Consider the following 15,923-nt stretch of genomic DNA (forward strand, 5'->3'; position numbering starts at 1 on the left):
TGCAAACCTCGGTTCTCGAATGGCTCCATTTTCGAATGTTTCGGCTCCCAAACGCTGAAAACCTGGAAGTAAGTGCTCCGGTTTTTAAACGTTTTTCGGAACCCGGATGTCCAACATGGCTTCCACTGTGCAAAAACCTAGCTGTCAGTCAACTGGAAGCCATGCCTTGGTTGTCAAACGTTTCAGAAGTTGAACGGTCTTTCGGAATGGATTACGTTCCACAACTGATGTTTGACTGTGTATAGATGACAAGTGCCATCTCTATTCTTTTAGGGTTTTTTTAAAAAAAGACTTTCCTCTTTCAGTGCTCTTCCAAATGGAGAGTATTATCCTATCTTGTAACTGTACTGGATGTGAAATTGATTTCATGTATGCAACTGTTGTTTTACATGCACTTTTGATGTTTTTTAATTTTTCTTATATCAGCAATTGTTTTCACTGCTTTTAATTGTACTGCAAATGGCTTTGATAACCTTATAGGAAGTGATTCATACATGAAACTGATAAATAACTAATAGTAACATATTACCTACTCTCCTTTTTTCCAAAGTACATATTATATAAGCAATGGGCATTCTGTGTAGAAAAAGGTGAGTATTATTCTGTAAACTGATACAGACATGAACAGACATACGAGAGCTGTTGCAAGGAACACTGCCTAGAAAGGGAGTCTTCTACTGAATGTATCATAAGAGAGTGTACATGCCAAGGAAGAAAGTGGAACGATACAGGAAAGTGAATGGTATGTCCAAGTTCCAGCAGAGTCTAATAATTCTCATTTTTAAAAATGCATCACCTGTAAATATTTCAGTACACAATGTATTTTTGCTATTAGCACAAAATGCTTCATACAGTTGTGTGTCCAAAATCTAAGTACAAAGTCAAGGTATATGATTAGAACAGACTTAAGCAGAACGCAAAATTAAGCAATTCATGCAGCTAACAGTGCTGCAGTTGAAACAGTTATCACTATAAAACTGAAACAATATTTACCCAATTTAATGCTTATCTACATGGTTTGGGTTAGAACTTGCCTTGCTATGCCAAAGCAAGGACAAATTTCTACCCTACTCACAGAACTGTCAGGAGAAGTTAACAGAAATATTTTATCATTAACCAGGCCAGAAGTAACTAGGGCTGTACTAGGTTGGTGAAATAATAAATAAGTTGATAAGAGTTGTCTCATCAATGTTTTGTTCTCATGCTTAAAAAAAATGAATGTATCATTAACACTGAGTAAGAAATGAAGCCATTAATACTGATTAATGCCAGGACTCAATACTAGTTAACTTGCAAAAACCATGATGTGATATGGACATATTCAAATTACTCCTACGCATTTAACTCATAGCACTGTTAGCAGAGCATTTCAAGCGCAAGTATAGATATTTCAGTATTCAGTGTAAGAAGTACCTTGCGTGCAATTGGTTCCTGGCCATCCATAAGAGTATACCAGCTAACCAGCTTGTTCCAGCCTTCAGTTGGTAAAAGAATGTAGTCCAGCTCATCAATGAGATGTTCCTTGAGAGACTGACAGTCCCCATCTATGAGGAAATGTTTACATATTTAGGGATGGCAATATTTAGATGTCACAGTTGCTGTTTCTAAATTGTTCTTATTAAAAGATTTTCTTGGGTAACGAAAGTATTTAACACACTCTCTAATGCAAAGGGACTGAAGATCACAAGTGATCAAGTTTGAGACAACTGAAATGTATTTATAAACTAACAACATATTCCCTGATGGAATCAAGGGTGATTGCCAATATCAAACAAGAGAAATCCCCTCAGGCAATATAGTTTCCCCTCCTCTACTCTTCCATGCTCTTCCCTAGCAGATTTGGGGAGCACATGAGGGGTTGTGGGGAGAAGGGGAAATCTGTGTCACAAACAATATTGATTCCACTAGTGGACAGACATTGTTGGATATCATCCAATCTGAACTACTGTATTTGAAAATGTTAATTTGTAAGAAGAAATTCCCAGATATTCTGGAACCTAAGAATGACAGGGTGAGATAACTGCAATAATATGCAATATTTATAATTCATATACATCAGGTTCTTGCTTTCTTTTTTAATACTCAACAGTAATTACCTTTGAGAAGTCCAGAATTGTCAATAGGACCAGGATAAACATTCTGATCTCCCATCTGATATTTGTCCCAACTGTCAAATCCAACATACTTTTTCCACTGTTTGAACCAGCGGCTATCCACTAAATACCTTAAAAAGGAGGAAAATATACATATGAAAGATCAAAGTCTGAACCAATGATGCAATTGACTGGCTTTTTATTGTATTTATATTTTGAGTAGTACTTTGGAGAATTTTCCAAAATACAGACACAACACACCTGCAGAGCTGCTTCCAGCATGAAGATTAAGACTGCTTTGACTAAATATGTATTATTACAGGAAAGAATGCAACCAACCATTCAGAAACTGCATTTACACAAATCTACTGAGACATACCGGTACATCTTAAGAGACTATTAATTGAATTTCTTTCCAACAAGTAATCTGATGAGTCTTGTTTTAAAAAAAAACCTCAGAAAGAGATATTCACATTCATGTTCCTTACCATAATTAAATTTATTATCAGTAAATGCCAGAATATTAAAATAAACATGAAATCAAACCAGAAGAAATGATTTGCCACTTTCATCCCTAACTTTTAAAATGTGCCTATCTATAGCAGCTAGGGACACAGGTGGCGCTGTGGGTTAAAGCCTCAGCGCCTAGGACTTGCTGATCGAAAGGTCGGCGGTTCGAATCCCTGTGGCGGGGTGCGCTCCTGCTGCTCGGTCCCAGCGCCTGCCAACCTAGCAATTCGAAAGCACCTCCGGGTGCAAGTAGATAAATAGGGACCGCTTACCAGCGGGAAGGTAAACGGCGTTTCCGTGTGTGGCTCTGGCTCGCCAGATGCAGCTTTGTCACGCTGGCCACGTGACCCGGAAGTGTCTCCGGACAGCGCTGGCCCCTGGCCTCTTAAGTGAGATGGGCGCACAACCCCAGAGTCTGTCAAGACTGGCCCGTACGGGCAGGGGTACCTTTACCTTTACCTTTATAGCAGCTAACTGGGGCTTGTTCTTAACAGTGTTAATAGCAAATGCCTGCTTAGCAATCTTGTTTTAAACACCCTCTACATCATATCAGAAAGCACAGATGAACAGTATTGCATAATACAGGCTTCCTTAACCTCGGCCCTCCAGATGTTTTGAGACTACAATTCCCATCATCCCTGACCACTGGTCCTGCTAGCTAGGGATCATGGGCGTTGTAGGCCAAAAACATCTGGAGGGCCAAGGTTGAGGAAGCCTAGCATAATACCTCCTCTAAGTAATCAACATCATATTTTTAATTGTAGTTCATGAGCACCCACTGTGGACAACCATCAGACCAATAATTCCCAAGAGAACAGAACTATGCAATCAAAGTGAAGACCAGAAAATTGTAGCAAGAAAAGGACTGTAGACTGCATGCAAATATGCATAGGATTGCACTGTAAATTGTATTTTATAAAGAGTGCCAGCCTTTATAGAATACATTGTATAATCAACATTCCTACGGATGGAAGAGAGACTCCACCCATTCTCATGAAGTGTAACAAATACTTAATCTCATCAGATCACAAACATGTGAGCATAAATGATTCAGATACAGCCAAAGCTTTGGTTGAAATAGTCAAAGAAACATTTTCATCCTAGACTTCAAGCTGCTAACTAAACAATTTAACCCGCTATAAAAACCTATTGACTACACTCCTTCACTGTTTTGAAACACAACACAGTTCAGTTCATTTTGCTCTGTGAAACGCATAGTTTACATTTTAGATGCTTATTTTTAAAAATAATTAAACCAGCCTGATCAAAAGGCAGCATTAAGTAGTGCTTATTCCTTTGTTGAAGCATTCTTCTCAAATGTATATTAATGTCCTTGGGAAAAACTGCTTTATGAAGTGGGGGGGAAGCTGTTCATCAAACTTATCTGTAATCGCTGGGATATTATTCTAGCACAGGAGTGGATTCTAACTGCTGTGTGTTCCAGTACATATTGATAGCAACAATCAACAACCAAATTTGTGTGATAAGGAAAAAGAAAGCATAGACCATTTATTTCTCCACTTCACATCTGTGCTTGAACATGATTCAGAAAGTACACATTACTTTAATATCAGTTGACTATACCTCAAATTCATAGTAAGGATACCGAAATCACTTCTGTACTTTTTGCCATTGTGAATGTGCATTCTCTATGGCTTTCATAAGCCTTTCAGTGAAGACAGAAGCGGCAAGAGTTTGATATTTTTAACTATTACAGCTGGGTTCGTAGACAAAGAAAGCAGAGAAACTGACCAGCATATTCTCCCTGCCAATATGTTTACATTTACAGCATACCCCATCTCATGGCCATGGGGTAGATAATAACCATTAAGCTGCCTTATGTGGAGTCAGACCAGTAGTTCATCTAACGCCCAATACCATCAATTCTGACTGGCAATGGCTTTGCAAGGTCACTGGCATGGGTTTCCCCTATCACCTGTGGCCTGACTATTTAAATGCAAATGTCCAGGATTAAACTTCTGCATGCATCTTTCTAATCAAGCAACAATACATTCTAATGGTGTTCTATTAAGTATAGATCCCCTTGTTTTTATACACTCATCAAATTTTGGGAGAACCTTAAAAAAACATGCAGAGGACAAGAGCTACTTATGACACTGAAAATGCAATTACAGCGAGCATCTTGGGTAAATTAAATAAAAGAAAATCCAGTAAGAGCTAAGTAAGTTTTAAGAAGCTATTAAATGCCTTTCAACTAGCTAACAGGAAAAATAAAACCAAACACATGAAAGTCACACTCAATCACCTGGGTTCTTTATCATGTGAAATGGCAGGGTAAAAATCTTGGTAACAGCTAACTACATCCCTGAACTACTGGAATTAATTTCTGAATGCATATTTGGCTGAGGATTCTTTACACGTTGACCAGTGACTCTAATCACACAAAAAAACCCTGAAGTGAATCTACCTTTTGTCCTTTGTTTTAAAAATTAGGGATTAATTTTGTGCTTTGGGAAATGGGCTCCAAGAACGAACCACTTAAGGACTATACCATAAGAAATCAATGGTCCACCCTGACTCAGTATTCTGTACAGTGACTGGCAGCTGTTGTCCAGCCCTATTAGGATTCATCGGCTGAAGTTGCCAGGGACTGAGCTATGGACCATGAATGCCCAGCTGCTATGACACACAGCAATAGATACAAAGATTGTATCCTGTGTAAATACTCTATGTGTTAATATCTGTAGCATGCAGTTTGAACTAAAAATACAAAATGAATGGATTTTTATCTTCTTCCCATTATAAATCATATCTAAGTAATTTTTGCAGAAATTCTTCTGGTTTTCTGGTCTTCCGCACCTGATGTTTGGTGCATAGTCCCATACACATAAAAAGTGTTTCTAGACAGAAAACAGCGACTATCACAATCTTCTGCTATTCTAGGAAACACTGTGTGAACATCAAACACGATATAGGAGTCTACTTATGCACAGCTTTGAAGATCGTGCCTAGAGGTGTGATTGGCTAGTAGTAAACACATCTGGATCAGAAGCAAACATAATTATTACACACTAAACTAGTGTCCAGGGATACGGGTGGCGCTGTGGTCTAAACCACTGAGCCTAGGGCTTGCCGATTGGAAGGTGGGCAGTTCGAATCCCTGCGACGGGGTGAGCTCCCGTTGTTCAGTCCCAGTTCCTGCCAACCTAGCAGTTCGAAAGCATGTCAAAATGCAAGTAGATAAAAAGGAACCGCTCCGGTGGGAAGGTAAACGGCGTTTCTGTGCGCTGCTCTGGTTTCACCAGAAGCGGCTTAGTCATGCTAGCCACATGACCCAGAAAAACTGTCTGCGGACAAACGTCGGCTCCCTCGGCCAGTAAAGCAAGATGAACGCCGTAACCCCAGAGTCGTTCGCGACTGGACTTAACTGTCAGGGGTCCTTTACCCTTTTTAAACTAGTGTCCAACTAGTGGGAGGGTACTTACAAGTTCAAAAAACTATCTCTCTCCCTCCACACTCCTGAACTTAAATGCTAATGTTTCAAAGGCAGACAGAAGGACTTTCATTAACTATTCACTGCTACAGCTCATAACTGGAAGGCTGGAGCTCAGTCTAGATAACTGGGCCTACTGCACCTTGGCTTGCCCCCCCCCCCATAGCAGCCAGGGCAGAAGTGGGGGTGGAGTGGAGCAGGGCACTCTCCACATTCTAACTGGGTTTGTAATCCAAGACACCACAACACAAGCAAGGAGCAGGAGCAGCCAGTAGAATCAGATCCACTTTGTCTTTCTCCTTTTCTCTTCCTTAACCATACTAAGCATGGCACACTCACTCTCAAACCCTCCATATGCACAAACATGCGTGCATATATAATTAATCGCAGCAAGCTAATGCATGAACAGAGATCATCCTCCTTTCAGTGGGCATTTCCCAAACATTACAGTTATGTATATTGGGTGAACAAGCCCCATCACTACAATAAAGCTCCTTGTAAATATAACCCTGCCACGATGATGGAAGCAACATAAAGGTACTTGCAGGATTCTTAAATTAACCAAAGCATGTTACTGTTAACCAGGTCCATTGTTATGAAGCTCATTGCAGTCTCCTATCATCTATCTATCTATCTATCTATCTATCTATCTATCTATCTATCTATCTATCAGATGTAATGTGGCAGGTTTAGAGTTTTCAAAAATATTTGAGAAAATATCTTTAGTACATAGGAAGGTGCCTTATACTGAATCAGACTATTGGTCCATGGAGCTCATAAATGTCTATACCTGGGGTCACCAATGGGGTCACCTTGAAGGTGCAGAGTGCTACCGTGCTGCCCACAAAGCCTCCGAACTCCTCCCTCCCCTGCATTCCTCACAGCTGCTTTGGTTATGAGGCAGAAATGGTGATTATCTCCCCTCCCACTTCGAAAGTGCATAGTACCAAAGGAGAAAGTCAGAAATCAACACACTTTACCACTTCTTTTAGCCAGTGCTCGAAACGACCATTGTTCTAGGCGCACTTTTCACTAGCGCAAACAGTTTCTGAGCTCTGGGTGCAGTACTGCGCCTATGATTTCAGATTAAATCTGCAGAGTAGAAGGAAAGGAGGACCTTTTCCTGCCTCCCCACTTCCAGCTACTCTCTGAAGACTGGAGAAGAGACCATCTCAATAATATTAGGGGGTGGGCAGGGGAAGGACTAGACCATGTGAAAAATGAACATAATATTTTAGCTGCAGTTCATTCGTATTCGTTATTAAAAAAAATGACGCCTAGACATTCTGTTGTTGCGCCCATAACCTGGGTTTAAGGTGCCATTTAGCTCCTAGCTTTCATATCTCAGTTTCTAAAACTGCTTTCAGCTCTATGTACTTTTCAAGGCTCAGCTCAGCACCTGAGCTGTTCATCTTAGCCTTGAAAAGTACATACAGATCAACAGCTGAGCAGCTGGACAGAAAAGGAGTAATCTGAGAGAATGGGAGGGAGATAGTGGTGAGGACTGTTGCTCACTGAGCACTCTCAAAATTCCAAATATGTTCATGGGACCAAAAAGGTTGGCAATCTCCTTGCCTATGCTGACCGGCAGGAGCTGTCCATAGTTTCGGACAGGTGACTTTCCCCTGGAGATGCTTGGGACTAGAACTGGGAACTGCTGCATGCAAAGCAGGTACACTATCTCTGACCTATAGTTCTTCTCTGTGACGAAGTATGTTGTCATACAAATGTTTGAAAAACGGAATCAGATGTTGAAATCTTCATGCTTAGGAGAAACTGTGTATAGCTTCTCAAATTACAGCAAACCTCTGAAGTTCAATTCATCTTAAAACAACACAAACATTACTCATTACTACACTTGCTTACAACTTTCATTGTCAACTCTCTGAGTTTAAGACTATACCTTCTCATAATACTCCAGTATATAATATATATCACAATAATTTAGTGTGAGATTTTATCTGGTAGTACAACCTTAAGCATGTTTATTCTGAAGTAAATCCCACTGAGTTCACTGGGACCAGAATTCTACAAATACAGTTGTTAGGTTGCTTGTGGCAGCCATCAATTCATTATAAAGAAGACAACTAGTGTACCCTACCATAAAAGCTTTTAGTAAGCCATCAGCAATACAATGAAGCAGAGAGTGAATCTTTTAAAATGGTGCCAAGCCATCAGGTTCAGTTGTATGGAGTGGCAGAAAGAAGTTGGTACAAATACTCATATCACCCACCATTCTTCTTCAGGGAGTGGGTTATCAAAAGAATGCCTGTGCAGCAGGACAGAAGAAAGGCGAGTCTCACTTCCTATAGCCTACCTATGCCTAGTTAAAATATGTGAATCCCTAAACAGGACTTACTACCTGTCTTAATTTCATGCCGTCATACTTATGGGGCCAGTTTTAGTAGCTAATTAGGGCTGCTGCTATACTATATGCACACCTAGAAAAAAAAAGCCCAAATGAAAAGAGTGGGACATATTTCTGAGTAAGCGTGCAAAAATTTGTGTTAAACAATGAAAGGCAGATGAGAACTAGTATAGTGCAGCATTTAATCCCTTCTCTCAGCCATAAAGTTCTCTGGTGGCCTTGAACCTCTTGTTATCACTCAGTCTACAGTCTACACTATCTTTCAGGGTTGCTGAGAGGATAAAATGGGGTGTCTGTGTATGGTGCACTTAGCTCTTGATGGGAAAAAGGGGGAGGCAGATGTGACAATGGACACAGTTATTCACGTAGTTGTAGGGTAGTTCATAATTTGTAAAGAATATGCTGCATCTTCATCTCTAGTCTCAACTTCAAAAGAACTCTTCAAAATTATATAGTATGGTTGGGACAGAAATGTGTAACTAAGGTCTCACAGAATTTAATAAGTCTTACTTCTGAGTAAACATGTTTAGAATTGTACTGTAAAATTTATTCAGTGACCTGAAAATGCTTTACATATACTCTGTCAGCAATTCTCACATCAGCTCTTTAAGGTAGGCCAACACAGTTGTGATTTTGCAGGATGATTACTGAGAGAGTAGCAGCTTGTGGCTGAGATGAGATAATGTACTTCAAGTCAAGTTTAGACATCATGCTTCCACTCCAACTCACTATGCTTCCCCAGCTTGGGAAGATACTTTCTGGTTTATTAAATCAGATTACTGTGATTTGGAAACCATAATTTAATGCTGCCTATAACCCTGGCTTGCAAATCACAATAAACCTGTGCTGTGTGTAGGCAGGACTTAGAGAACAATTTCCAGCTCAGACATAATGGGAAACTGATTTGGCAAGCCAGGAAGTCTCCTCTAAAGCAGAGTGAAAAAAGAGGAAGAGGGAACAGGGGAAATGCTCAAGCTTGTTCCCAGTTCCCAGTAGCAACAGTGCATTTGAACTGGACCTTAACATGTAGGAAACTTCAGACTTCAGGGTGCAATGACAGACATAGAAAACAAATGAGAAATAGGTTAAGGGTTTAATTGCTACACACCTGTATCTGACAAGACTCAAGCCCACTTGCTTCTTCTATGGTAACATAAATTATAGTTGAAAAAACCCAATGAATTGGTATAATTAACCCTGTAATCCTAAAACCTATCAGTAGGGAGTAATAAAGCAACCCTAACCCCGATCACTGGAAGGGGTTAGGATGTGATAGTGGTGTCACTCCACGCGATTCCATAACCATGGAAGTTGCTGAACAGGAGCAAGGGAGTAGCGACAGAGTTGGGCTGGACAAAGGCCCACTGGATTCCAGTTACTGATCATAGGCCTGTTTGCTGTAATAGCAAGGAGCTGGCACAGTAAAATCAACATTTTCGCTTACATAGCCTTGCGCTTTGGCCAGCAAGAGAAGCTCCACTGCACCATTCAGCCCTGGCATTTCTGACTAGCAGTTAGGATCGCTCTCTAAGCCCCATTTAAGACCATGGTACTTATTTCTGAGTAAACATGCATCGGACTGTACTTTAACAAGTTTCAAACAACTTATGAAAAATCAGGCTGAGTGACACACCTGACAGCCTCCATGCAGTCACCCTTGTGCTTGTTGCCTAAATAGGATTCACAAGGTGCAGCTGTTTGTATGAACTGTCACTGCGTGATACATGTTACTGCCATGGCACAAGTAGTCACAACAGCCCATTTATGAAATCTTCACATATCCAGGCCACAATCCCACTGGCAGTTCTGCATGCTCCAAGATAACACAGTGGCTGCTGGATGCACAAAGTTATCCTCAATCTCCAAAATCCAAGAATTTCCCCATGGCCCAGGATTAACTTCTCTTTTAATAGAGGGGTGGCGGGGGACGGGGGACGGGACATGTGTGCATAATTGATCTGTTTAGTCACATCTTACTCCACAAATACCAAAACGTTCTTCAAGATTCAGCACAATTAAGCCAGGAGGTGGCAAGATCCATTTCCCAGGTATTTCAGCTAGTACTGCACCAGAAGAAAAAACATAAAACGATACGGTTTGCAGATAAATACAATCTACAGGGAGGAAAAGAAAGGAAGGTTGTGGAAGAAACCAGGCAAGGTGAAACCCTACAGGAAATCCAGAAGTGACAAAAAACAGTCAGGCAGAAAAGACAAGGCCTTGCAATATGTAAGCTTTCTGGGGGAAAGCCTATGCTGTGGATGAGAAACCTTAACCCAGGAAACAGTCACACTCGATCACTGGTTGCCTTCAATACACAGAAAAATATAGGGTGTGTGTGTGGTTTTTTGTGTGTGGTAGTTTTCCGGCCGACTGAAACAATAGGAAAAAACACCTGGGAGAAGAAGTGCCTGCAATTGAAAGCCGGCTGGACCGGCTCGCCTCTTCCTCTCGCAGGTGAGAGAGGGAAGCAGCACCTTGGCACAAACCTTGCCTCTCCAGAACCTGTCATGGGAAAGATGCGCGGAGGGGCGGGGGGGGGGGCGGGTGGACGGCTGTGAGCGCCTGGCCCCGCCTTGGCGCCACCTGCGAGGCAAGGTGAGCCCCTTCCTCCATGGGGATGCCGCTCCCAGCGCATTTTGGGTGATGGTGATGGTGGGGGGGGGGGCGGAGAGGAAGGGCGGCGGGCTGCCGCCGCCTCCCACCCCCCAAGAAAAAGAGGTGGGCGAGGCAGGCAGGATCCGCCCGCACCTGTCACTCAGAAGGGCCCCTCACCAGCCTCCCCCCCCTCGGCCTCCCCCTCCCCCATCCCTTCCCTGCCCCTCACCAGGTGTCGCCCTTGCGGAGCGCCGTCTTGAGCAGCGCCGCGATGTCCGAGCGCTGGGTCTCCAGGTCCGCCGCGCCTCCCTCCGCCATGTCTCCCAGCCCCGCGGCGCCGGCGGCGGCAGCAGCTGCGAAAGTGACGGCGGCGGGAGAGGCGGCGGCGGCGGTGACAGGAGCGGCGGCGGCGGAGGCAGCGGCGGCGGCAGGAGCGGGCCGCGCTGCATGCTGGGAGTGACGCCGCGCGGCGACCGGGGAAACGCCCTCCACGACCCCCTCCCACTTCGGCAACCCCATCGGCAGAAGCAGCGCGGGGGGAGAGAGGAGAGAAAGGGACGCAGGGAAAGAGCGGGGGAAGGTTGCGGAGAGGGAAAGGACGGCGCCTCTGGGACGCGAGCGCCACCGGGCGGGCGGGAGGCCTGCGGCAGCGGAGGGAATGCGAAGAGCAGCAGGGCTGTGTGGGACGAGGGGGGGGGGGGCTAAGAGTCTTCGCCAATCGGGCGGCTCCGACTACAACTCCCATCAGCCCCAAGCCTCCGGGCCGATGGGAGTTGTAGTCTGGAGGAATGTGTCGGGCGAGGGGTCGGGAAAAAAGGCTGGCCTAAAGCAGCTGATGTATGTGATGCTGCCGAAGCCGCTGCGGTGGGATCTTTAGCGTAATATGCGGAGTATTCTTGCAGCCCCCGCTAGCAGCAGGAGGCATATCTTGCCGTAGAATCACAGGATTGTAGAATGGGAAGGGACCCCCAAGGGTCATCTAGTCCAACCCCGTTGGAATGCAGGAATCTCAGTGTTGCCTGCAGAATCGGGCGCTGTTCATTCTTAATTTTAAGCCGATAATAATGATAACTTAAGGTGGCTTCATACGGTGATATCTGCGCGACATGTGCATTTTAATAAAATGTAGACGTGGGTGGCGCTGTGGGTTAAACCACAGAGCCTAGGACTTGCTGATCAGAAGGTCGGCGGTTCGAATCTCCTTGTTACATGGGATCAATTCCAATCTGTTACCTCCGAGGATGTGGACAGGCTGCTTGGACAAGTGAAACCTGTCTCCTTGATCCTTGCCCATCCTGGCTGATAAAAGCAAGCCGGGAAGGGCTGGGCGATAGACTCTGCAGGGTGGTGAATGCTTCCCTCTGTGAGGGAGCCTTCCCAGACCCGCTGGAAGAGGCGGTCATTAAACCGCTTCTTAAAAAAACATCTTTAGACCCAGCCAATTTGGCCAACTATCGCCCAGTCTCAAATTTACCATTCTTGGGCAAGGTGATTGAGCGGGTGGTTGCCAAACAACTCCAAGCACGCTTGGATGATGCGGACCATTTGGATCCCTTCCAATCGGGATTCAGGCCTCACCATGGGACTGAAACTGCCTTGGTCGCGTTGGCTGATGATCTCCGGCGGGCTAGGGACAAAGGTGAGAGCTGTTTCCTAGTTCTGCTGAATCTCTCAGCGGCCTTTGACATCATCGACCATAACATCCTTCTGGACCATCTAGAGGGGCTGGGAGCTGGGGGCACTCTTATACGGTGGTTCCGCTCCTTTCTCCTGGGCCGTGTCCAGAAAGTGGTGGTGGGGGATGAGTGTTCAGACCCCTGGGCTCTCACTTGTCTCAGGGTTCCATCCTCTCCCCCATGCTTTTTAATATCTATATGAAGCCGCTGGGAGAGATCATCAGGGGGTTTGGGCTGGGTGTTCATCAGTATGCAGACGACACCCAGCTCTACCTCTCCTTTAAATCAGAACCAGTGAAGGCAGTGAAGGTCCTGTGTGAGTGCCTGGAGGCTGTTGGATGATGGATGGCGGCTAACAGGCCCCTGAAGGACCAGGTGCGCAGCCTGGGAGTCATTTTGGACTCACAGCTGTCCATGGAGACACGGGTTAATTCTGTGTCCAGGGCAGCTGTCTACCAGCTCCACCTGGTACGCAGGCTAAGACCCTACCTGCCCGCGGACTGTCTTGCCAGAGTGATGCATGCTCTAGTTATCTCCCGCTTGGACTACTGCAACGCGCTCTACGTGGGGCTACCTTTGAAGGTGACCTGGAAACTGCAATTAATCCAGAATGCAGCAGCTAGACTGGTGACTGGGAGTGGCCGCCGGGACCACATAACACCGGTTCTGAGAGATCTGCATTGGCTCCCAGTACGTTTCCAAGCACAATTCAAAGTGTTGGTGCTGACCTTTAAAGCCCTAAATGGCCTCGGTCCTGTATACCTGAAGGAGCATCTCCACCCCCATCGTTCAGCCCAGACACTGAGATCTAGCGCCGAGAGCCTTCTGGTGATTCCCTCATTGCGAGAAGTAAGGTTACAGGGAACCAGGCAGAGGACCTTCTCGGTGGTGGCGCCTACCCTGTGGAATGCCCTCCCAGCAGATGTCAAAACTATTTTACTTTTAAAAGACAATTGAAGGCAGCCCTCTTTAGGGAAGTTTTTAATGTCTGATGCTGTACTGTTTTTAATATTCAGTTGGAAGCCGCCCAGAGTGGCTGGGGAAACCCAGCCAAATGGGCGGGGTATAAATAATAAATTATTATTATTATTATTATTATTATTATTATTATTATTATTATTATTTAGTTTCAGCCTGATTCCTTCCATGTTTACGCAGAAGTAAGTCCCACTGGGATGCAGGTGGAGCTGTGGGTTAAACCACAGAGGCTCTTGATCAGCGGTTCGAATCCCCACGACGGGGTGAGCTCCCATTGCTTGGTCCCTGCTCCTGCCAACCTAGCAGTTTGAAAGCATGAAGTGCAAGTAGATAAATAGGTACAGCTCCAGCGGGAAGGTAAACGGCGTTTCCATGCGCTGCTCTGGTTCGTCAGAAGTGGCTTAGTCATGCTGGCCACATGACCCGGAAGCTGTACGCCAGCTCCCTCGGCCAATAAAGCGAGATGAGCGCCGCAACCCCAGAGTCGGTCACGACTGGACCTAACGGTCAGGGGTCCCTTTACCTTTAAGTCCCACTAGTCAATAGGACTTGTTCCTAAGTGCACATAGGATTACAGTGTAAGAAGAGCACAGGCCTCTTAGAAATGCTAGAAACCTCTTCAGAAACTACTGCCCTTTCTTTTGCATAATCCAGCTGGACCAAATCTGTTTCCTTCTCCTTTCCTGGCTTCTTGAGATAGATTGCTGTGCACCAAGCAGTACCTCAAGGAGATGCAAGTTTCGTACCCAGCTTTCTGTGCCTGACACTTTCTTCCCTGCCCTATCATGCTCTAAGTTGGAGGATAATTGAAAACCGCAGGGCTGGAATAACTGCAAGCGCAAACGACTAGCAATAATGTGGCCTGGCTTCAACTAGGTATTTGAGTAATCATAGGCAAACCCCACTCCACTACTGATCAGTCACAGCTCTGTTTTCTCATTCTGTTTATAGCTGTTGGTGCATAATTGTTTTGCTTTAGTTGCACAATCTGTTCTCCAAATACACCTAGTAAAATACAAATATATGAAATCACCTATATTCTGCTTTTCTTCCATCATGGAATTTAAGGCACAGCACATGAGATGCCCACAAGGTACAAATGCTCACCATAGTTGGAGCTGCTTAGGTTCAGCAAAGTGACCTGCATTATGTGACCAAGGACCCATGCCCTGAGATACAAAGCACAAAATGTTTTGATTGGGAGTGCATTTTGCAAGGACTGAACCAGGGTCTGTGTTCCTTTGGGGGAAATGATGCATGGCGGAGTTTGCAGTTGAAATATGATTTATTTGCACATATTTGCATCAGAGAAGGAAAACTTCGATCCTAAAACTCTGCTGCCTTGCGGGATATCTTCAGGAGAAGAAAAGGCTAAGGCGTAAACCCTACACAAATCCAGAGTAGAATCCCTAAGACGGTTGGGTAGTGTCTTGAACACCTCCTTCCTGCAATTCCTACAGCCAAGCTGGTGCCAAATGTATTGATCTGCTTCCCTTTGGTCCACATCAGCCAGCTTTGTCGTCTGGCCAACCCAGGTTTAAGCCCCACTGAGATCACTTTGGAACTGCAGCAAAAGCAACGTGGGAGGCAGCAGTTACAAGTTACCGGTCTCTGCAACCACAGCAGCTGCTGTGATTCTCCAGTGGCTTGACTTCACCTCTGGAGACGCATTCCACTGTCTCCTGAGACAGACAGATGCCAGCAACACTTTACACCAGAAGCTTTCAATGGAGAGGGATTTCACGGCATCCACATCTCAGAAGGAGCCTGTTCTTCACAGCAGGACAGCCTTGGATTCCCTCTCTCCCAGCCTGCCTTCAGCCGGTTCTCCAAGATGCTTCTTGGCTTCACAGCTGCTCCCCAATCTCAGCATTTCAAAAGGACACATTTTTCCTGTGTAAGGGACCAGGATTTTTTCTCATATTTGGATTCTCCATCTTGTTGTTCTGCATATACCCTTCATCTCCTAATGCCCTCCTTCCGTTCTCCCTGCTACCTGTTGTTGCAGTTATGATTTTCTGGGTTATTTGATCCATAAATGTTTTCCTGCCCTTATCTCTTAAGGCTCCTCGATCTTCTCCTGTGCAATGGCAAACATGGAGATGATTCATGGGTGTGCTGCTGTGGCTGCGCTCAAACCTTTCCCCTTGTGCAGCCAGCTACCACTGCACAATATCGCTTCCAGGCAGCTTGTCAGGAGCTTGGCCTAGGACCCTGGCAGAGACACATGCCCGACTGGCATGTTC

The 15,923-nt window shown here is 44.8% G+C and overlaps 1 protein-coding gene across 5 annotated transcripts in view; it reads right to left on the bottom strand.

The window, feature by feature from the left end:
• Positions 1-11,671, bottom strand: part of USP15 (ubiquitin specific peptidase 15) — a 54,198-nt gene extending 42,527 nt beyond the window's left edge. The window contains exons 1-3 of one of the 5 annotated variants that reach the window (XM_083699061.1): positions 11,253-11,671; positions 2,097-2,224; positions 1,414-1,544 (exon numbers count right to left, since the gene is read on the bottom strand). In XM_083699061.1, coding sequence (XP_083555187.1) covers positions 1,414-1,544; positions 2,097-2,224; positions 11,253-11,542 — 549 coding nt within the window. In that variant the 5' untranslated portion in view covers positions 11,543-11,671. The remainder of the gene's footprint in view (positions 1-1,413; positions 1,545-2,096; positions 2,225-11,252) is intronic. The other 4 variants (XM_083699059.1, XM_083699058.1, XM_083699060.1 and 1 more) reach the window with 4 other exon arrangements.
• Between the last annotated feature and the right edge of the window lie 4,252 nt (positions 11,672-15,923).

The sequence above is a fragment of the Podarcis gaigeae genome (assembly GCF_964106915.1).
Source record: "Podarcis gaigeae genome assembly, chromosome: 10".
Lineage (NCBI taxonomy): Eukaryota > Metazoa > Chordata > Lepidosauria > Squamata > Lacertidae > Podarcis > Podarcis gaigeae.